The sequence below is a fragment of the Eurytemora carolleeae genome, unplaced genomic scaffold (genome assembly GCF_000591075.1).
Source record: "Eurytemora carolleeae unplaced genomic scaffold, Eaff_2.0 scaffold101, whole genome shotgun sequence".
In the NCBI taxonomy this organism is placed as follows: domain Eukaryota; kingdom Metazoa; phylum Arthropoda; class Copepoda; order Calanoida; family Temoridae; genus Eurytemora; species Eurytemora carolleeae.
In genome coordinates, this window is record NW_019396023.1 from 430,934 (window position 1) to 455,034 (window position 24,101).

Below are 24,101 nucleotides of genomic sequence, written 5' to 3' on the forward strand. Positions count from 1 at the left end.
TTTAACTTCAACTTCAGATTTGATTGCTAAATATTAGATTTTTCAAACATAAGACTTTTTAATAAGAAAATCGTCTTTTTAGGGCGGTCAACAAATGTTATGTTTTTCTTCGTTTTGATGGACTTTTAGATTTAATTTTACCCTCTTTCACTTTCTTGTTCGAGTTTTATACATAAATACTCCGCTAGATGTCAGAAGGGGAGGTTGAGTCTAGAAAGCTGGAGAAAGTCATGTATTCCATCTATGGAATAAACTGATATATTCTTAATTTTATTCTTTGTCTGGTAGAATTAACATATATCATTCAGCAATGGAATGTCATATTTTTTTCTTCTCTTTTTTTCACCTTTAATGAAGCTTGACTCGATATCCTTTGGCAAACTTTTAAGATGACTGGGTTTAATCGTGGAATGACAGTGTTTCACCTCTGAAATAAATAAATAAATTCATCACAAAAGTTCCACCCTGTAGAGGAGTAACATTTAATATTTTAAACTTTGATTACAAGAATTGGCAAAATTTATAGCTTGGAATATAAATGTCTAAAACATTGAAAAGGATTAGAATATTTATTTTTTAATTTATTTCTCCAGATGGACTGTTGCGTAGACGATATTAAAAACGCTTAGTATTTGGTATAAGATTAAGAAGCACAGATTTACAATCACAGATACACGTTACATCTTTGATAGCACTTTACATTTAAACACTTACTTTTATAAATTTGAGGTTTGTTCTTCAAAAATAGAACCAGATTATTTACCCATGTACTTTTAGCAAAGCGTATTCACGGATTCAGTTGTTAACCAACCATCTAAACCTTTTCAGGGCTTAATTCTATTCTAAAATCATAGCAAAAAGGTACTCCAGCTTAAAGTTTATTGTTCCCTATAAATTTATCCCCAATAGAAAACGTTATATAGAAAGTTAGGGTTTTATTTTATAGACGCACATCCATTCAGTTTTAATAGGAGAGACACTCCAAACTCACCATGGGTTGGATCGTAAACTGAAGAATATAAAACAGTAAATAGATTGTACGAATCTGCAATCTGGCACAAACTCTACATTGTAAAAATGTCGTGAATGTTTTAACCATTTAATTGCTGAAAAAGAAAACGAGGACAAAGCAGATGGTGGTCTTGGCATTATTGGAGGGGAGGGAGGGGGGATACATTTCATTTACATGATTTTAACCTAATACAATCATTCTCATTCTGATCCATACTGCCTTTCTCATCCCATCCTTATTCTTCCTTCCTCATCTCATTCTAGTCATTCCTTATCTCATTCTAGTCATTCCATCCTTCCTCGTCCTTATCCTTCATTCTTTATCTCACTTTTTATCCTACCTTCAGCCCTCATCCTTATCCTTCCTTCCTTCCTCATCCCAACCTTTCTTCCTCATCCCATTTTTATCCTTCCACTCTCATCCCATCCTTATCCTCCTACTCCCATTTCCACTCTTATATTTTCCTAACTTATCTCATCCTTATCCTCCCTCATCATTCCCATTCATATACTTAGAAGTAATTGTGCCCATAAACTTCTTCCTTCTTTATTCATCTTCAAATTAGAATAAAATACTTGTCATCTTAACTCTCAACTCTTAACTCTGAATGAATTGTTGAGAAGGCCAGTATTGTCCAAATATTAAGGATGATGAATGGGTTTTAAATAAAGGTATATTGCTGATTATACCTACCAACATTTAATTCAAGTATTCGTCCTGCTAGTCATCTTGACTAGAGGGGGAACAGGATAAAAACATAAGAACATAAGAAAAAGAGAACAGGAGTTTAGTAAACACCTACTTAGTAACAAGTTCTCAAAACAAATCTATCCAGATCCAACCCGTCTGCTATCAAAGTCAACCAGGATACAATCCCACTAACTATCAACGCCTCTATCACTGGGCTCTGTTTCTGTAGCTATCCAACAAGCTATTGGTTCAGTGCTCTAAATACCACACAGGGACACAAGCCTAGCTATCAAACAAGCTATATATCGATCCCAAATGATGGGGATGATCCGCTCTATATGCCACACAGGGACACAAACCTAGCTATCAACAAGCTATATATTGATCCCAAATGATGGTGACTATCCATCCTGTTTTATCAAAACAGGATTACAGGATTACTCTCTCACAGTAAACAGTACTGAGTTTCTCTATAAACTAACTTTATTTAAATATCTTATGTCACAACAGTACTTGTGAATTGACATAATTACAATTCTTATGTCGTTATCTATATCACGTGATTAAGAGAATCATATTATGTTATTACTGCACAGTTAAAGTTTAATGTACATATTTATAAGATTAGCGGGAATAGATATAATGTACTAAAGCTATCTCCACACAGTTTATAATGTAATTTAAGTATATCACATGATTTAATCTAATCATTCTACGTATTAAATTGAAACACAGTTTCAATGAATAATGTCATTACGTATAAGTCTACAACATAAATTGTTAATAATGTACAACGTACTGCAGGTTTACAGAATATCATGTTTACATGATATTTGGTACAGGAGAGCAGGAGAACAGGAGACCAGGAGACCAGGAGAACAGGAGAACTGGAGAACAGTAGAACAGCAGAACAGAAGAACAGAAGAACAGGAGAACAAGAGAACAAGAGAACAAGAGAACAAGAGAACAAGAGAACAGGAGGACAGGAGGACAGAAGGACAGAAGGACAGAAGAATAGAAGAACAAGAGAATGGAAGAATTGAAGATCAAGAGAACAGAAGAACAAGAGAATAGAAGAACAAGAGAACAGAAGAACAAGAGAACAGAAGAACAAGAGAAAAGAAGAGAGAGAGAACAGAAAAACAAGAGAACGGAAGAATAGAAGAACAAGAGAACAGAAGAACTAGAGAATGGAAGAAAAGAAGAGCAGGAGAACAGAAAAAAATATACATAGTAAATCAGAAGACCTACAGTGTTAATATGATTAAGTCTGGGACTTCATGTAATGAGGTGTAAATAAAATCAGATGTCCTGAAATGTCGTCTTCAGTATAATATTTTTGAAATATTTTCAATTCAACCTTTGCTAAATTAAATGAACAAGTAGTATTGTTGAATGTAAGTTTCTGACAGCATTTACTTCTTATTTTAAAAAAAATCTATGGCTTCCTGTAAAAAATTCTGTTTGTTTGTGTAAATTTTGTTGTGGGGCAAGACAATGAGAAAAGAAAGGCATTAAAATATTTGAGTCATTTTTGTTTTTATTCCCGAAGAATGCAAAGTTATAGTCAGCGTGAGACTATAAACCTTGAAGAGTTGTGAACTACAAGCTACAACCCTATTCTTATATGTAATGTAATGTTTCGGCTTGAAACAAAAAAATCATCAATTCATACGGAACTAATGAGCTACAAAACCAAATTCTCCTATGGGGATTTTTGAAATTATTTGAATTATAAAATTGTTCACTATCCCATAGGAGAATTTTGAGTTTATAGCTCCTTAGTTTTGTAGAGACATGCAGTTTCAGAAAATAATAGTCCCCGGGTTGAGTGCAAAAAAATCTTGATTTTTTTCAGCCCCACTGTGTATTTTCAAAAATATATCTTGATTTTAACCAATATTTTTATTTATTTTATTTTATTTTCTTCTTGCTTAATGGAAATGAGTTGAATTATGTATTCTGTGTTTAGTTCCAGTAAATATCATTATTCTCCTACTTACCCTTCACCCTGCAGTTCATATATGTATAATGTATATGGTAATAAGAATTTATAATATCAGAAGTAACCCAATTACATCATATATTCTTCTCATTCAGTGTATCTGTTTCACTACATAATATTCATATTTGTTATACATACATATATCTATATATGTGTGTTATATACATGCAATTATGTAAAAATATTAGGAAATATTATTCTAAAATAGTTTATGCAGAGTTAAGGCTCCCGTATCCATCGCAATTTTTTATCATTTATTCTGGTAATGTTGTATTCTGCAGGCAGATCCTTCACTATGCTTCTGTTAATGATAGAACAGACTCCAGGCCAGGTTCTGGTTTACATGTTTTCCCTTCATACCCTACTTATAGTATTTGTGTTAGTTCAAATACATGTGGTAATCTATGGAAAAAGTGTTTTTGTTTCTCATCTCATGTGGTTATCTAGAATATGTGATTTTTTGATTCTGTGTTCCATCTGGTGCATGCATATTAAGGTTCCAATGCATGTGATAACATGTGGATGTGAAAATGTGATTATTTAACCTGTATTCTATCTAGTATATGTGCTTGGTGGTCCTGATGCATGTGATAAAATGTAGTTATTAAGAAAATAAGATTTTTTTTTCTTCCTGTAAATGTGACTTATGGACCTAATCAGTAATCATGTATGGTGTATATGGGTATCTGGTCATATTACAAATGTACTCTGGTTCTGTTACATGTGGTTCTCTGGTCCTATTATATTTGGTATTCTGGTTCTGTTACATGTGGTTCTCTGGTCCTGTTACACATGGTATTCTGGTTCTGTTACATATGGTTCTTTGGCCCTATTATATATGGTATTCTTGTTCTGTTACATATGGTTCTCTGGTCCTATTTTATATGGAATTCTGGTTCTGTTTCATGTGGTTCTTTGGTCCTATTATATATGGTATTCTGGTTCTGTTACATGTGGTTCTCTGGTCCTAATATACATCGTATTCTGGTTCTGTTACATGTGGTTCTCTGGTCCTATTATATACGGTATTATGGTTCTGTTACATGTTGTTCTCTGGTCCTATTATATACGGTATTATTGTTCTGTTACATTTGGTTCTCTGGTCCTATTATATATGGTATTATTGTTCTGTTACATGTGGTTCTCTAGTCCTATTATATACGGTATTATGGTTCTGTTATATGTGGTTCTCTGGTCCTATTATATACGGTATTATGGTTCTGTTACATGTGGTTCTCTAGTCCTATTATATACGGTATTATGGTTCTGTTACATGTCTAGTCCTATTATATACGGTATTATGGTTCTGTTATATGTGGTTCTCTGGTCCTATTATATACGGTATTATGGTTCTGTTACATGTGGTTCTCTAGTCCTATTATATACGGTATTATGGTTCTGTTACATGTGGCTCTCTGGTCCTATTATATACGGTATTATTGTTCTGTTACATGTGGTTCTCTGGTCCTATTATATACGGTATTATGGTTCTGTTACATGTGGTTCTATAGTTGTCTGGTTTATATAAGAGTAGAGTCTAATATCTAAGTATCTATCTAGCCCTGTTAGCTGACTAGAGGCTGTGTATCAGCAGTTCTCTCCAGTTCCTTAAACATACTCATAGTTACAATAGTTACTTACTCTTAATAATATTATATATTTTTGTATGTATATGCTAGCTATAGCTGTTCAAACGGCTGGATCGAATGGGCTGTAATTTTTTGGAGGAAACCCATGGTAACATAGGCTAAAAACGAAATATTTTTGTTTTCAAAAATCGAATTTAAAAATAGTGTTTTTTAAATTCACGGGCAAAGTAATGTTGTATACATATATTCATAGCTACAATAGTTACTTTTAAAAATATTATATATAAATATATATATATATATAAACTCATAGTTACAATAGTTACTCTTAATAATATATTACAAAAACACTGTAGGAGCCCTGGAGCAGATTACGAAAATTTGCGATTCTAACCTTATATTTGTTACCCTATATTACTTCTAATTAAACAACATAATTTAAGATCTATCCAGTCCTATAACTATAATTAATTTTTTAAACGATCTGATTCCACGACATCAAATCTAAATAATCCCATACGTATATTCAAAACGTTTAATCTAACAGCATTTTATCTGTTGAATGCCATATCTTTAAAATGATTTAATCCCATTACTTGCTTCAAAACTCTATAAACCCATACAATCAAAAAACAATATAATCCCACAACTTCCAATTCCATATCTTTACAGTGATTTCATACATAACTTCAAATCTAGATAATACCATAACTTTAAATTTAATCCCATTGCTTTTGATTATACGCTCTTCCTTTTAATCCGCTCACATATCACAATTGCTTAGTCTCTTATATCAACACTTTTGATTTACTTATCTTTTAAACCAATCCGGTCATGCTTATTACTTTAAAACTAATTATATTGTTTCTAGTTAAATCTGGTCCTTCACTTCTCATCAAATTCCGTCACTTTTCGGTCCAATCACTTTACTTATAGTCCCCCAATCACTTATCTTCAAATCCTGTCACTTTTCAGTCCAAAAACTTTAAGTCTCCTAATCCTTTCGAATCCAATTTATTCTTCACTTCTTTTAAATCCCATTCCAATCCCTTATGTTCTCTATTCCCTTCTCCCTTCTGATTCTGTAAGTTTGTAATATTGGTCAATATTGTTTTAGATAAATCCGTTTCTTTCTAACTGCGGAGTAGAGAATGTGTTTTCGTTTTATAAAGCTTAGGACAGGATTTTATATTCCAGATTGGGTTGCATTGTATAGTTGTATTTACACTCGCTTAAATATACATTTTCTATGCAAATACAGAAGAGAACCTTGATTAAACTTTATCACTTGTTAAACAACCCGACCAGATTTACGACAAGCTCTTATTATCAAAGAATTCTCTGTAAGCAAATCAACATTTTTTTCTATCAGGTTTCATTTTCATCTCTGACGTTTTTACGGTATTATTGAACAAGAAGCCTTTATATTAAGAAATGTGTTTTTTGCGACTTTCTCCAATTTTTCTTCCACTTCAAGAGAAAAATCGTTTAAGATTCCTTCGATTACAAATTTAATTGATGTAAAAAATTGAAAATGTAATGAAAATTATGCCTACAGCTTCTCTTAGTACTCAATTGACTCTTTATGTCCAAAATATTTCAAAAATTATGCCTACAGCTTCTCTTAGTACTCAATTGACTCTTTATGTCCAAAATATTTCAAATAAGACGCATTCTCAAAGAATAACTTTCAGTTGTTTAAATTCATTAATTTTGAGAATTCATAGAAATAATGTATGGAAAAGAGGAAAGTTTTCAGAATTTGTTTTATCCTTTCTTTATAATTCTTAGATCTTAATTCATAGGTTGGTTGATAGATTTATCAATGTTGGAAGTACTAAATTTTTAATAGGCGTAAATAAAAAAATATATATATAAGTTTTTTTTTCAGAATCTCTGGATGCACTAGGAGCTACATCACCGATTAATAAACGAAAAGTATTCAGCGGGTAATTAATATTTTTTTTTAATTAGTTTTGTTTATGCTATTTGTATCCTAGTTATTTTTTAATCAGTTTTTATGAGACTATATATCGTTGAACTAAATATTAAACTCTGCTGACCAAAGGAACTGAGTTTTTCAGCAAACTCAAAATTTCTAATTCCTTCATGTCTGCACCCAAGAGATAGTCTTAGACCTTTGATATTTCAAACTATGGGTTCTATTACAATACAATTATCTCAGGTTGAAATAGAAATGGTCAAGGCTTTTGGTTGAATAGATATCAGGATTAGAAAATTTTATTTTGCTGCAAAAACTCAATAATTTTGTTCTAAATCGAGGGATAGTAAACATTATGAGTAGCCAAATACGGAACGAAACGATTTCAAATTATGAAAATGCGATATCTGATGATCAAATTGTGGATGCCGGATCAACTTGAATTTGCAACAATATTCTGGCGTCTAATTATTTTATTATAGCATCCAAGTAATAACTGGTAAAAACCAGTGTATTAAACGTTTATTAACTCGTTCTGAAGAATACTATGGGATCCATAATACTCAGCAGTGGAATAGAAAGACGACATTTAATCAATATTCTGTGAAGTTGGTGCTGTAAAGCAAATAGTTTTTATTATCCTAAATAATCAACTTATAAATGAAATTGGTCTGCGTACACTGCACAATTGCTGTGTACATGTTCACTGGACTATTAAAAATCATAACTTAAAAATCTATTTAATTTTATTCTATCCTAGTTTTCTGAACACCGTGCTTTAAACCTTGTATACATAGAAATTATCAATTCTACTAAAGAATAAAGGTTATTTGTGTGCAGGGTTCTGTGAAAGTTTTATTAAATTCTTTTTACAGAAACATTGGATAGAAATATAAGAAGTACCAATCAAGTTATGACATTGTTAAAGAGACTGTAAGCGAAAGTTCAAGTGACCTTCCAGTCATATAGAAGTATGTTTGTTTCACAACTGTACCCTTTAAACATTTGTCCGGTCAACGATTAGGTATATACCCTCATTTGTATAGATAAAGATTGGGTGCCAGAAGAGGAGACTCCAGAGCCCGCGATTTAAAAAAAATCGGGAAAATACGGCTCGGGTCTAAGCTGTCGTTGGGCCTTATTTACGGCTTGAGCTGCATCTTATTTTCCACAGAGTTAAATTCAAAAAGCCGGTTTAATATTTTATTTGGCGCATTCCGAGTTTTTTTGAGAACAAGATTCAACATTGAGTCTTATTCTCCACTAAAACCAACTAAGGTCGGTTTTATTTTCATTGGGTCTCCTTAAGTCGAGCCGAAGATCTTGCAGCTCTCAATCACGTGACACAAGCTGTCATCAGAGTTGGGTCAAAGATTGGGTCTAAAAGTCGGGTTTAAGGAATTATGGCTCTAGCCGAAGCTTTTAAATCGCGTGCTCAGGTTACACTGTACGCTCCGTGCTAGTGTACACTCGCGCGGTTACTCACTCGGCACTTAGTATCCCGCAATATAAATAAGAATATCTATGAAATCCTTGATCAAACAAGAGTTTAAAGGGTATCGTTATAAATCGGACATGTCACTCTATAAATGGAAGGTCACTTGAAATTACGCTTTTAGTCCCTTTAAGATTTATTTTATTCATAGTTCAGCGTTATATAATTATAATTATTGTACAGGAAATGGTTGCCGAATATCCGGAAGTTGTCCCAGGCCAGATTAGAGAAATCCCACAGTTTGGGTGGACATGATGGAACTATTATACAAAGACAGATCTCAAAATCTAAATTCAAGGTTAGAATTATTTAAATATTCATGTCATCCATCGAATATGTAAATAGTACAAAATTAATCCTTTTAAACAATTTTCACTATAGAGTGTAGACACAGTACACATACTGCACTGAACATTTTTGAAAGTACAGTTAATATTCATCAAAGTACAGTTAACATTCATCAAAGTACAGTTAATATTCATGAAAGTACATCTAATATTCATCAAAGTACAGTTAATATTCATCAAAGTACAGTTAATATTCATCAAAGTACATTTAATATTCATCAAAGTACATTTAATATTCATCAAAGTACAGTTAATATTCATCAAAGTACAGTTAATATTCATCAAAGTACTGTTAATATTCATCAAAGTACATTTAATATTCATGTAAGTACACATAATATTCATCAAAGTACAGTTAATATTCATCAACGTACAGTTAATATTCATGAAAGTACACCTAATATTCATCAAAGTACATTTAATATTCATCAAAGTACAGTTAACATTCATCAAAGTACATTTAATATTCATCAAAGTACATTTAATATATCAAGTTTGTAAGCTCTCCTTTTTATACGAAATAGTTTATGGTTTACTTTATAACAGAAGAATCTGGTTAAAAACATAGATATCACTGCAATGCGGGCATATAAATTAGAAACGGAATTCAAATTATTTCTATAAATGGAGGGGGGGGGGGCTGATTTATTCATTGCTTCTTAATTACTAATTTATAAATATTGTCTGAATGTACAGTACAATTTACATTTGAGTTTACAACAAGTTTTTGTAAACACGAAAAATAACATCATGAGACCATAATACACAACACAATACATTGGAATTTAATATCAGAATATAATTGAAGTTGGAGTGGGGTCAGGGGAAACAAGGGGGGAAATGGGTCCGGGGAGAAGAAATATATTTCTTAAGGGATAAATATTATTCCAAAAGATATCCTTAAATCCTTAAATTATTGTAAAGGATTCACTATAATTCATGAACTCATATATGTTTATTAAGTTCAGAGAGTACGAAACAAAGAATTAATTTTTTACAAACTTTATCATTAAAAAGTTATCAAGAATTTTTTATCAATATTACTTATGCTTATTATCAACTTCTTAATGTTAAGTACATGTATTAGAAATGACAAGTCTGATTATTGTTTCCTTATGTTCAAAATTAGATAAATATACGGCATATCTTTAAATACATCTCAATTATTGGTAAAAAAAAACCCAATAAATCAAAAGGATGTTCTATTAAAAGCTGTAAAAAACATGTTCTGTCCCAAAACAAAACATTAGAAGATGTGTTTTTATTTTAATGAACAATATTATTTGATTTATCTATCTTATTCTGTGGGGGGTATTGTTTTTTGGTCCAACCTTGTTGTGATTTATTTTATATATTTGAGAGCAATAAACTAAACTAAACAGGAGTTAATGATGCAATAAATATTATAGCTTAGTATTTATACTGGTATCCATGCAACATGTTTTACCCTAGGAGGGGGGGGGGGGAGATAGGGTCACTGAGTTTTTGAAAATTGAAGAAATTTATTTTTTTTAAATTTATTTAACTTATAAATTTCCCCCCTCCCCTATATCGCATGTTTAAATACAGGGTGTCCCACATCATATTAGACCGTCAACGGGTCTAAATTGCGATTTTCGGGACTAATAAGAAAATTTAATTCGAATAAATCATTTTGAAAAATAACATAAGGCTTAAATAAGAATTTTCTTGCGGAAAATGATAAGTTCTTCGAGTATTAAGGGTTTATTTTGTCGTTAAAGATTAGAGATAATCTAATATGATATGGGATTATAAGAAAAGAAGAAAAGGTTATTGCCTCCCCCCCCCTCCTTCCATTTAAAGTATCTGTATAAACAATGTATGGAGAACAAGCACTTACTTCCGACTAATCAATTGAAGAACAATACATCCAATATACAAATATATATATATATATATATCCGTTATATTCATCAATGTATATTTTATATTTGAATATATAATTATGTATTGTCTGTATTGTCGTCCTTATTATAACAGTGGACATATTTATGTTAGCCAACAGATATTAACACTAACAAGATATGGTTTTAATAAGACAAATGTGTATTCAAATATATTCACATATAACCGGGAGGCTTAGAAAAAAAGTCGTAGAGGATTTTTAATAATTTTGATGTTTAATAGATCTTCTGGGTTTCTTATAATCCTTAATAACATTTTTATTTACAACACAAATAATATAAATGCACACATGTAAAAGAATTTATATCTAAATTTACAACACTATTTTGGTTTTCTTAAGCCAAAGAAAATTCTCTTACATAAATTCGAAAATATCCATTTAAATTTCGAATTCATGAAAAACACCATCAACATAACTTTTCTTAGACCTATTTATCATGAAATACTAATAAAACACTGGATTTCAACGAACACTTAACTTTTCCGCTTTCTCATACCGCTGTAGCCTTATTTTGAAATTTCTAAATTGTTTTCAGATTTATTTTGTTTAGTTAGTCTTTTCTTTGTCTTGTAACCTTGAACCGTTTCACCAGTAAACAAGTAATAAAAGGAAAAAATATAAACAAAACATGTTATTCTTATTTTTTAATTTATAAATAAGTTTTTGAATGTCAAGTAAAAAGTTTGAATTTTATCAAGAAAGTTGAAGAAAAGCGAAGAACTGAAGTTTGCCCTTTGTAACACATTCGGAGGCTGCATCCCGTCTCCTCTATAGTATAGAGGCTTGTTGAATCCTTGATCCTCCCGGAGTAGATCAGTTATAGAGGATACATAGAGGATACCTACCATCTCATAGTATACATAGAGGATATCTACCATCTCTTAGTATACATAGAGGATACCTACCATCTCTTAGTATACATAGAGGATACCTACCCTCTTCTAGTATACATAGAGGATACCTACCATCTCCTAGTAAACATAGAGTATACCTACCATCTCTTAGTATACATAGAGGATACCTACCCTCTCTTAGTATACATAGAGGATACCTACCCTCTTCTAGTATACATAGAGGATATCTACCCTCTCCTAGTATACATAGAGGATATCTACCATCTCTTAGTATACATAGAGGATACCTACCCTCTCCTAGTATACATAGAGGATATCTACCTCTCTTAGGATACATAGAGGATACCTACCCTCTCTTAGTATACATAGAGGATACCTTACCATCTTCTAGTACACATAGAGGATATCTACCCTCTCCTAGTATACATAGAGGATATCTACCATCTCTTAGTATACATAGAGGATACCTACCCTCTCCTAGTATACATAGAGGATATCTACCATCTCTTAGTATACATAGAGGATACCTACCCTCTTCTAGTATACATAGAGGATACCTACTCTCTCCTAGTATACATAGAGGATACCTACCATCTCTTAGGATACATAGAGGATACCTACCATCTCTTAGTATACATAGAGGATACCTTACCATCTCCTAGTACACATAGTGGATACCTACCCTCTCCTTGTATACATAGTGGATACCTACCCTCTCCAAATATGCATAGAGAATACTTCTCCACTCATACCTTTCGTGTCATGTTTAATCTAATTGTTTCTTTATTGAAAGGTTTGAAAAAGGTTTCAATTATCTTCTAGTATATGGGTCTTTAAACAATATAAAAAGTATGAAATGTTAAAAGTAAACAATACTTTTCCCTATTTCAATATATCTTAAAAACCTGTCCTAATAAATTTCTCTTATATCCTTCTAGAATTTTAATTAGAACTATACATTTTCTTATTCCTATATTTACAACACATATTCAGTTGCTTTCTTTTATATCTTTATCTTACCCCTAATAAATTCGAATACGTTTTCTGCCTTGGAATAGAATCATCTTGTTTAAGCAACATTACTCAGTCTACTAGGGTATTCAAAACAACATCAACAAGCTTTAATTTTATTTTATTTTATTTTCTGTTAGACTCAACTTGTATTTTAGATATTTCTTGTTTTATGATTTAAAATTTCAAATGTCAGTTTGTTTTTGCAGAGAGAAATACCAATGATTTTCATCTAACGGATGATATATCAAAAGACTAGAAATGTGTTTTTAAATCTGATATCAACCCGGAGGAACTATGATGAGAAAAGTAACAAAGAACCGCTCCCCAAGCTCTCCTGGTGATGGTGGTTGCAAGATAGAGCAAGGGGTTGCTGAGATCAACAACCAGTTATGTAGCACCATGTTTACTATGGTTCTGTCAGAACAAACTGCAAGGGAATTTAAACAGAAATCTAACAGCTTAGGAAACAATGTTCCGGTAATAAACTAGACAACCTTAATCTTGTACTTCTTGTACACAATTCAATACAATTACAATATACAAAGATTAAACGTACTAATGTAATTAGATCATTAAGAAAACAGAGAATTCATTCTAAAATATCTAGTAGATCTCATTCTAGAAAGTATATAAAGTACATTTCTACTAAAAATAGAACCCATGAAGAATGAAAACAATCGTTGGCTCTTCAGTTGTCTATTGTATTTAGGCTTTAAGGTCGCTTTGTGTCCCTTTTTCCTAATACAATTTTAGTTTTTAAAGTTACTCTTCAACCCACCATTTATATTTTTCCTTGTCATAAAGATAAATTTCACGGATTTTTCTGTTTTTGTCGATGCTTTATCAATAATTAAAAATCTACATTTTTTTTTTTTATAACATTTTTTAATATAATCGGCCACACACAAACAATGGGCGGATAAGTTTATCCGTTCAGATGTGGATAAAATTTATAAATTTGAAAAAGTAATTTAAGATTAAATGATTTACTTGTAAGGAAAACAAGAAAGAAACCATAAAAACTGGAAAGTTGGAAAGTCTTAAAGTTGTTTTAAACAAATTAAAACAATAGTTATAAAAAAATCATTTCATGTTTGACATATTTTTATTAGAATAATTTTCTATTTTTTACTCCAGCAATGGTGTTTTTCCAGTGGGGTTTTCAGATGTTTTTTCTTTTTATTTTCTTTGGTTCGGCAACTCAGTCTAATATAACTTTATTACTTGGTTTTCCACTAGGAGTAAAAATCAATAAGAATAGAAGATGTTGGATCAAATCAAATATTTTGAGTGACATTTTTATAATTTTTTATACCATCAGAACCTTAAACATAATTTCGTATTTTTGTTTTTACATCTTGTTTGGTTTCCCAAATTCAAATGAAAACTTGAGATGGGATTTGAAGAATATGAATATGGAAATCTGAAGATATGAATTGGTGCAGATAAAAGAGATTGAAAATTCTAGAAACCGTCCACATCCATCATACCATACTTTAGACAGAATATTGCTTTTAGAATAATTGCATTTTTCCCAGGACCAAACAGATTTAGGTTTTCTTAGAACAGGGTGGACTTGTACAGGTTTTGTTGAGAATAGGTGTGATTATGAATAGATTTGACTATGAATAGGTTTTATTGAGAATAGGTTCGGTTAAGAAAAGGGTTTGTTTAGAATATGTTAGGTTTGGTTAAGAATATGTTCGTATTTAAAAGATTAAGATTAGGTTCAATTAAAATTATGTTTAATAAGTAAAGAATAAGTTAGGTTTTGTTAATAGACGAGACAGCTTGGGTTAAGTAATAAGGACACCTTAAGTAAAGTGTGGATCAAACAAATTAGGGGGGCCGATTTTGGCGACTATTTTTTGGAAAATTATCAATAACTTTTGAAAATGTTTTTAGCACTTGGTCCCTTCCAAAGCCCACTGTGTTTAAATACAAAAAATGGGATAAATAGCGTGTTCTATTAATACATATTTTCAATGTCAAACCTCCATGCAAATTGTCAAAATTAAATTCTTTTTGATTTTTGAGCACATTTTTTCTCAAATATTGAATATATTGGGAAATATCCATAATAATACAAATTGCATTTTAACTAAGTTTTTAATAAATCAATTCAATCTTTCAATATATTTTGCAATTCCTCATACATTGCCTTTTCTCAGATAATTTTAAGCCTTTTTTAAGCAATGCTCAATATATTTATCATTAAGTTATAAATCCAATGTACAAAATACAATCTAAATTTATTTTATTTGGAACTAGCTGAAGGGCCCAGTGTTGGCCGTGGAAAAAAATTGAAAAAAATTTGATTGAACAGGGTGATTAAATAACTTTATCGACCTGCTTTTAAATAATTTGAGTAAAATTGAATAAAACTATTTATGTCATTGTAATGAGTATTCGATCAAAATAAAACAAACTAGAAAAAACAAAAACTTTTTCGCGCTTAATAATATCCATTGCAATGACAAATAGATAATATATATAATTAATAATTTTTAATTTCTGTTTCATAATTTTTGTTTAAAAGTTTGTTTTGTTCAGCAGCTGTGTATTTTATTTTCTTCTATTTGAAATTTACTTTCCAAATATCTTGTCCCAATGAGGCCCCAATAGAAAACTTACATTAATGCCATTAGGAATAAATAAGGTTTCTTAGATAACTCTATATTTATAATAATTCCTATTTTTCTCAACTCATTACCTAATAGATATAGATAAATACATACATTTCGGATTAATCTTGAAATACCAAGTTTATGAAAATGCAGTATATCCTGTATTAAATGATAATTATATGTTAATGTATTCTTTTCCCAGCCTGGCTTCAAAGTTCCAGTCAGTTCCTAATAAAACTGTAAATTTTACAGATTTTTTATTTTTAAACAAATCTATATAATAAAGCAAGACATTCGTATATATATATATATGTTACGTATAGCCGGCCAAACGGCTGGACTGATTGTGCTAAAAAATTGTGTGGACACTAATGGGTGGCCGGGGAGTTTCATAGGCTAAAAATAAATCAAATTTTAAAAAAAATTTAATTTTTTTCCACGGGCAACGCCGGGCCCTTTATTTAGTTATAATTAAAGTTTATTGATGTTATTAAGTAGATATTACTGGTACACCTAACAGTATTTATTTAGACCAACGTCATGAATACATTTATAAATGTATGGAAATATGGAAATATAATTATTAAAAATTACAAATATTTTATTACGTTAATGAATTATAAAATATAATTAGTAATAAAGAAATTGATAGATTTACATAATGCAGTAAAATCGATGACATGGATATCCCCCCTTTGGAACAATTTTTAAAAAAAGGGGGAGGGGGGGGGGTAAACAATCGGATTTTAGCGGGCAAGGTTTTTTTTCTTGAAATCATTCATTTTCCCAATTTAACGTAAATAACCCCTTAAAGATGTAAACCATGTTCTCATGAACAGAATTGAATTGCTGCTAAATATTCAAGAAAATAATGTATTTAATTTACAATTTGTATAGTTTGGTCAGACCTCTGTGGATATGGGGAACCGTGTTAGTGGGGGCGGAGAACAGGAACCTCGAGGCCCCTCCAGTACCAGATCCAGGGGGCGGAGTGAGAGTGGGGCGGAGGCTCCAGAGGAAGAACCGGAAGTTGAAGTTCCCCCACCAATGCGACCCATTTCCTCCATGCCAAGCACTGAGGAGCCTTTAAAGGTAAATTTAATCTTTTTCCTTCAAACCTTATTAATATTATTATTACTATTATTGTTATTATTATTATTATAATAATTATTATATTATTATTATTACCATTATGATTATGATTATGATTATGATTATGATTATGATTATGATTGTTGTTATTGTTATTGTTATTGTTGTTGTTATTGTTATTGTTAATGTTATTGTTATTGTTATTGTTATTATTACAAAAAAAAGTTTTAAGACTCTGACTAGAAAAAGATAATTATTCTCCTGTCTGAAAAGTATTAGAATTTAAAACCTGTTTTGAAAACTGGAGAATGGAAAATTGACATAATGTCTCGAGAAAAACGGTTTAAAGTTAAAAGTTAGAAATAGAGGGCAAAACCTAAATAAGAATATACTGCATGCAACCAACTTTCTTTATTAAATAAACTAAAACCACATTTCAAAGAATAAAATTTTATTTAAAGCTACACTCTAAGAAATTTCAAATTTTCATTTAACAAAATTTGTTGGAGCACTGCACCGCCATCAAATTGTCCTTAACAGAATCATTCAACAAAATTTGACAAAAAATTCCAAATGTTAGTGGAAGTTATTTTGTGAAAATATTATTCAGTTTTTTGGGTGAAGTAGAGGAAGAAATTTACATCATATTATACTAAATACTAATTATTTAATTTTTATATAATGTTATTATTATATTATAAATATTATAAGATGATTCTTAGCTCTTCAAACTTTGGCATGAGATAATTGGTTTGAAAACTTTATTCTCTTTAATCTATTCTTTTCTTCATAAACTACTCTTATATTCTATTATTTAATCTAGTTCTTTTTTCCTTCACATTAACTACGCTTCTCTTATATTCTTTAATCTAGTTCTTCTTTTCCTCATAAACTACTCTTATATTCTATTATTTAATCTAGTTCTTCTTTTCCTCATAAACTACTCTTCTCTTCTATTATTTAATCCAGTTCTTCTTTAATCTAGTTCTTCTTTTCTTTATAAACTACTCTTCTCTTCTATTCTTTAATCTAGTTCGTCTTTTCTTTATAAACTACTCTTCTCTTCTATTCTTTAATCTAGTTCGTCTTTTCTTTATAAACTACTCTTCTCTTCTATTCTTTAATCTAGTTCGTCTTTTCTTTATAAACTACTCTTCTCTTCTATTCTTTAATCTAGTTCGTCTTTTCTTTATAAACTACTCTTCTCTTCTATTCTTTAATCTAGTTCGTCTTTTCTTTATAAACTACTCTTCTCTTCTATTCTTTAATCCAGTTCTTCTTTTCTTTATAAACTACTCTTCTCTTCTATTCTTTAATCTAGTTCTTCTTTTCTTCATAAACTACTCTTCTCTTATATTCTTTAATCCAGTTCTTCTTTTCTTATTAAGTTATTACTTCTCTTTTATTTATCTCATATCTACTTCTACTCTTCTTTTCGCGTTATGCTTGAACTTCATTACTTCTGTTAAGAAATCTTCTTTTAGAATCTTCTTTTACATAAGTAGATTCAGTATTTTTGTGTTCTCTCTTAAACACAAAAGTGCAATTTTATACCTAATAATTTTTTATTTATTAAAGTAATATGGCGACGAAAGGTAGAGAAAGGTAGAGAAAGGTAGAGAAAGGTAGAGAATTTTATATTATCCAATGTAAATTCTCGCCATTTATCAATTTCGAATTCAGGAATATAGTTTTTTATAATATTTTAAAATTTGAATGTTTAGGAATCTGGCATCTCGGTAAATGGTAATGGTGTAGAGAGTTGTAAAGAAGTCTCCACCCAGCCTAATGAAGTTGAAGAACGACTAGCTGAGGAGGATGGAAGTGTAGAGGATGAGGTTGCAGCTAGAGCTCTAGAGCAACGAGGTTGGCGGGTCCGTGAACTAGTTGAGAGTGAACAGGATTATGTCTCCGACCTGGCTCAGTGTGCACAATATATCTACTATATGAGGGAGAGTAAGGACGAAGAGAACCCAGAGATACCTATGCCGGAGGATTTAAAGCAAGGGAAGGACAGGATGATATTTGGAAACCTGGAGATGATCTACGAGTGGCACAGAGAGTAAGTTAAATCATTCTTTACAACTAATCACGTTATACAGAAATATTTCATGTTTTAGTTCATATTTCCTCTTTATAAAGAGCTATTGAGAAGATTTAAAAAGTTTTGAATTTACATTATATAAAAAATTAACTTGTTTTTCTTACACTTGGACCTAAAATCAAAACATTGCTATATATAGATATATTTACATGGAATATAACAGATACATAGGATAGCAAGCATGTGCTTTTAGAGATGTTTAGTATATTACTCTTCATATAGTACATACTCAGCTTATTCATTTCATTTCTTATCAGTAATCATTCATTTGATTTGAACCTTTCATGCTTTTCTTTTATTATTTGCTTGTAATTAAAATAATGTTTTCAATTTAATAAATGAATTGTTGTTTAGTTACTTCTCTAAGAACGTGTGTGGGTGTGCAGATAATCCAAGTGAGCTAGGAAACCTCTTTAAGAAGTGTGAACGAAAGTTCCAGATGTATGTAGTGTACTGCCAGAACAAACCTAAATCTGAGTTCATTGTCTCAGAGTACATAGACACATACTTTGAGGTACATATAGGTTTTATTTAGTTCACCACTTACTAACAGGGACTGTTAAGGAAAAATTAAAGGGGGTATAGGCTAAAATCTAAGCATTTTAGGAGTTTCCATTGGTGGGAGTTTTGGTCACGTGATGCTGTAAATAATATTATCAATTATATCTTGTATAAATGAAAAAATATTAAATTCAAATAATAATAGAAACAAACCTAAGTTTCTTAGGCTCCTCTGGGATATCGTTTTTTATCAGATTGGTTGTGAAGTTGCTGAATATGTTCCGTTCAAACTTACTATTTTTTACAAAATTTTATTTCTTGAAGATTATAGATTTTCGTATTTTGACACAGTTATATATCAATTTCTCGAGACAGGAACATAAGATAGAATTCTCATGGGTCTCGATCAACTCCTAAAACGCTTAGGTTTCAGCCTATATCCCCTTTCATTTTTCCTTTACAGTCCCTTTAACAGTTTACATTTTTCTAGAGAACGGGACTAATATATTGTTAATCCCCTCTGCTTATTCTTTCTTCAAAATGGAATATGATTGAATATAATGTGTATAATGTGAATGTATACAGAGGGGGATATTGTCTAAACTGTTTGTTTTAATTATACCAAGTGGTTGCCGTGGGTATATTGTTACTCAGTTTAACAAAGTTAAGAGATAATAATTGGATTTGGGATATACCAATACAAGAAGGGGATAGAATGTACTTTTAAAGGGGTAAACACATTAATCACTTAGCCTTCTTCAATCAATAACAATGATTGAGTTAATAACCGTAAAATAATATCTCCCCCCCCCTCCTCCCTCCCTTGAAAAATACAATGTAAAATATATATCCCTCCCCTCCTCCCTCCCTTGAAAAATACAATGTAAAATATATATCCCTCCCCTCCTCCCCCTCCCTTGAAAAATACAATGTAAAATACAATCTCTTTTCATTTCTCTACTGACACACAAAGATTTGCAGTTTTTCTTTTATTTTACCGTATATTGACCAACATTACCCACCCATGATTCCCTGAGCAGAGGGTTGTTATGTTAGTCTACGTCCCTTGGAACAATTAAGTAAAATAACCACCCGCTCTGAGAAGTTTTCATGAAAAAAATAGCGCATCTGCATCTCAACAGACGACAAAATTGTGAACGTCCAATACTGGAAATTAAAAACTTCCCTGTAAAGTAGTTTTTAATTATTTACAACTACTTTTCAGGGAGGTTAAGGGAATTTTACTCTATCAAGGGTTCCCAAGACCGATTTTGTCTTCAAAACATCCAGAGCGCAGCGAAAACTTCGCAGAACGGGTGGTTATTTTACGTAACTGTCCCAAGGGACGTTAAGTAACCTAACCTCCCTTTGTAGGGGGAATCATAGTTAGGTAATGTGGTCAAAAGGTGGTAAAAATAATTATTTTATTCTGTATAATTTCCGAATTAAAAACATTTTTAAACAACCCGTTTCATTCAGATAGAGTCTAAATTTATATTAAACAGTTACTTGAAATATTGTACTAATGTTTTCTTCTGTTTAGGAGATACGGTTAAAATACGGGTTTAAACTCCGCCTCACAGATCTACTCATTAAACCTATCCAGAGGTTAACTAAATACCATATGCTCTTAGAGGCCATTCTTAAACATTCTCAACGGGCAAACCTTACTCTAGAGGCCAAAGCATTAGAACAGGCATTCAAGGTACTGTACTATATAATATATATACATTCAAGGTACTGTACTATATAATATATATACATTCAAGGTACTGTACTATATAATATATATACATTCAAGGTACTGTACTATATAATATATATATACATTCAAGGTACTGTACTATATAATATATATACATTCAAGGTACTGTACTATATAATATATATACATTTTAAGGTACTGTACTATATAATATATATACATTCAAGGTACTGTACTATATAATATATATACATTCAAGGTACTGTACTATATGATATATATACATTCAAGGTACTGTACTATATAATATATATACATTCAAGGTACTATACTATATAATATATATACATTCAAGGTACTGTACTATATAATATTATTGACCAAACCTCATATATACATTATAAGATGTACATTGTACCTTTGTTGTCACGACTTTTAAAAAATCAAATCTGAATAATTTTTTTAGAAATTATAAATTTATAGAAATTAGATTAATAATTTTGAATATATATGGTATGTCACAAAGGATAATCAATTCTCAAGATTTTTATTTATGAATTATCAAACGATTAAATATTTTTCTCATGCCTTTACAAAACTTTTTTTTTCTAAATTCTTTTTTTGTTTTTCACGCCCACGCCGGGCCCTTCAGCTAGTATTATATATTATTATTATTATAAATTATATTATATATATCTACTCATTACACAGATTTCAAATGACAACATATTTAAATCAGTGCTTAGGATCCATTTTATTTTGGTGCGGATCCGTGATCCCCCCAGAAATAATGACCAGGATTTTTTTTTAACAAAATACGAATTTTCAAATTATTTTGTTCTTTTTTAGCTTATTTTATGCTAAAACTTGATGAATCAATCAGAATTAAAGAAACTTCAAATATTCTCTCTTTTTTCTACCTTTCAGATTTTAGTGCAAAAGGTTTTTTCAGTTTTTGGTTGATATTTTACGACGTGGATACGCAGATGCAGATCCTATGCACTGCTCATAATATATAAAATATACTGCTTGAAACATTCTCGAATCTTATAAATATTTTCTATTAAAGGTGATGACCGTGGTACCCAACCAGGCAAACGATATGATGGATATTGGTCGGTTACAAGGATTTGAGGTTAGCTTAAATATTATCTACTCATTTTTAGAAATATTTTAGAAGTTCTTGAATTGAATTGATGAATGTGATGAATATTATTTTTCTTAAAATGAATTTTAAAATAGTTTAGAATTTATTCATAGAGATTAAGGAGATTTTCCAGAATTATGATTTTGTATTTAACAAAAAAACTTTAAAAGTAGACAATTCTAAGAATTTTGATAATGTTTTCTTTAGAACATTCTCGGATTTCCATCGACCAAAATGTTGAATATTTTGTTAAAATTTCCTAAGAGAGTCCGAGAATTAATTTAAATAAAATTTTGTTTTATGATGCATAGTTCTGTATATAGTTAAATTCTTAAAGGGAATTTCGATGTAATGTCACGTGATTTTAACACTCATTTTATCTGATCAATAATGTAGTTTAATGTAGTGTAATGTTTTTCTAAGTTGAAAACCGTTTATATCTGGTAAATTACTCAAATGTTTCTGTCACAGAAATTAACAAATCCCCTAAGCAAAGAAACCACATTTGGAATAATACTTTTTTCAAAATATAAACATGGATATCTCACTCATTCTTGAGCAGACAAAGCTGTTAAAGGTACTGTTGTGAATCGGCCATGTCACTCTTTACAGGAAGATTCCCTTGAATTGAAAATTAATCTGCTGATTGTGTGATAGCATTGTTCTTGTTTAGGGTAAGATAGTTGCTCAGGGTAAACTACTACTACGTGGACCACTACTGTGTACTGATGATCCTTCTAGTTCTCCAAACCATAGGTAAACCAAATAGTTCTTTTTTTCCTAAGAATCTTGATTTTTTTACATTACTTGTTTTCAAAACTGCGCAGAAGTAAAAAAAATCTGCAAAAGATTTACAATGAAAAGTGCAGATTTAAGAGCAATGGTTATCAGATAAAATTGTTTCTAAAAAAAGGTGCGCGAAGTACATTGAAAACCTAGTTCTGTAAATTTAGCATCACTAGGCTTTTAGGGCGTTTCGCGCCCATCTTCTATGTAGATTGTGAAAATGTTCTTTTTGTTTACATTTTATAACAAAGAAGAAAAAATGTTGCGGATTTTTAAAAAAAATTCGCGGATTTTCAAGAATTTTAATTTTTTACAAAATTAAAAACCTTTAAAACACATTTTTTTAATTTTTATCATTTATAAACCTTCCCTGTGGTCCCGTGAGGTCCCACAAAAAATTTGGGCCCGATCGGTTCAGCCGTTTTGACGTTTATTGGATACAAACAAACAGACAAGCCAAAATTATATATAGATTGTGTATTTTATAAAACCTAAGCTGTAGTTGGAGAGTGGTGCATGTACAGTGCACACTGCACAAATATAATAAGGATTTCTACTCGTGTAAACTCAAAGAACATAGGTTTTCAATTTACACTAATATCATATTTATTCACGGACATATCTGGACAAAAATGAGAAAAGTGAACTAAGAAATAAATGATATAATATTGTATACTAGACTTTTAGGGCGCTTCGCTTCCATTTTCTTTTAATTGTTGTTCTGTCTGTGAGAATGTTCTCAAAGTACTTGCACATTAAAAAAAATATTTCTAGGATTTTCAAAATTTTACAAAAAGCAAAATTTTTTGGAGGCAAATTTTTAAAATCTTAATCATCCGTAAACCTTCCCTGGGTCACACACAAAATTTGGGCTTGATCGTTTTCAGCCATTTGACGATTCAAACAGACAAACAAACAAAGTATAGATTTTAGATATATTGTTTGTTTAGGTTTCGCGAGATGACTGTTTTCTTGTTCGAGCAGATAATCATTTTTGCTGAAACTGTTGGCAAGAAAACCCAGTTCACAAGCCCAGTATACACTTATAAAGCACATTTTCAGGTTAAACATTTATCCATAGTTTCATTCTTTAAAGGGACTGTACAGTGTACACGTAATTTCAAGTCTTCTCCCATTTCTAGACCGACATGTTTGTTTTATAAGGTACCTTTTTACCTCTTTATCTGATCAATATTGTATTAGATATTGTTTCGCTACTTAGCGAATTCCCTAAAGACCTAATGAAATCTATAAGTACCGAGTG

The 24,101-nt window shown here is 30.8% G+C and overlaps 1 protein-coding gene across 7 annotated transcripts in view; it reads left to right on the forward strand.

Moving 5' to 3' along the window:
- LOC111702650 (triple functional domain protein) overlaps positions 1 to 23,899 on the forward strand; it is a gene marked incomplete at its 3' end in the record, with an annotated part of 222,423 nt that extends 198,524 nt beyond the window's left edge. For all 7 annotated transcript variants that reach the window (XM_023474874.1, XM_023474442.1, XM_023474643.1 and 4 more), the window contains 9 exon segments: positions 7,188 to 7,245; positions 8,917 to 9,031; positions 16,400 to 16,594; positions 18,319 to 18,656; positions 19,053 to 19,212; positions 20,743 to 20,904; positions 21,974 to 22,039; positions 22,725 to 22,807; positions 23,788 to 23,899. In XM_023474874.1, the coding sequence (XP_023330642.1) occupies positions 7,188 to 7,245; positions 8,917 to 9,031; positions 16,400 to 16,594; positions 18,319 to 18,656; positions 19,053 to 19,212; positions 20,743 to 20,904; positions 21,974 to 22,039; positions 22,725 to 22,807; positions 23,788 to 23,899 (1,289 nt within the window).
- Between the last annotated feature and the right edge of the window lie 202 nt (positions 23,900 to 24,101).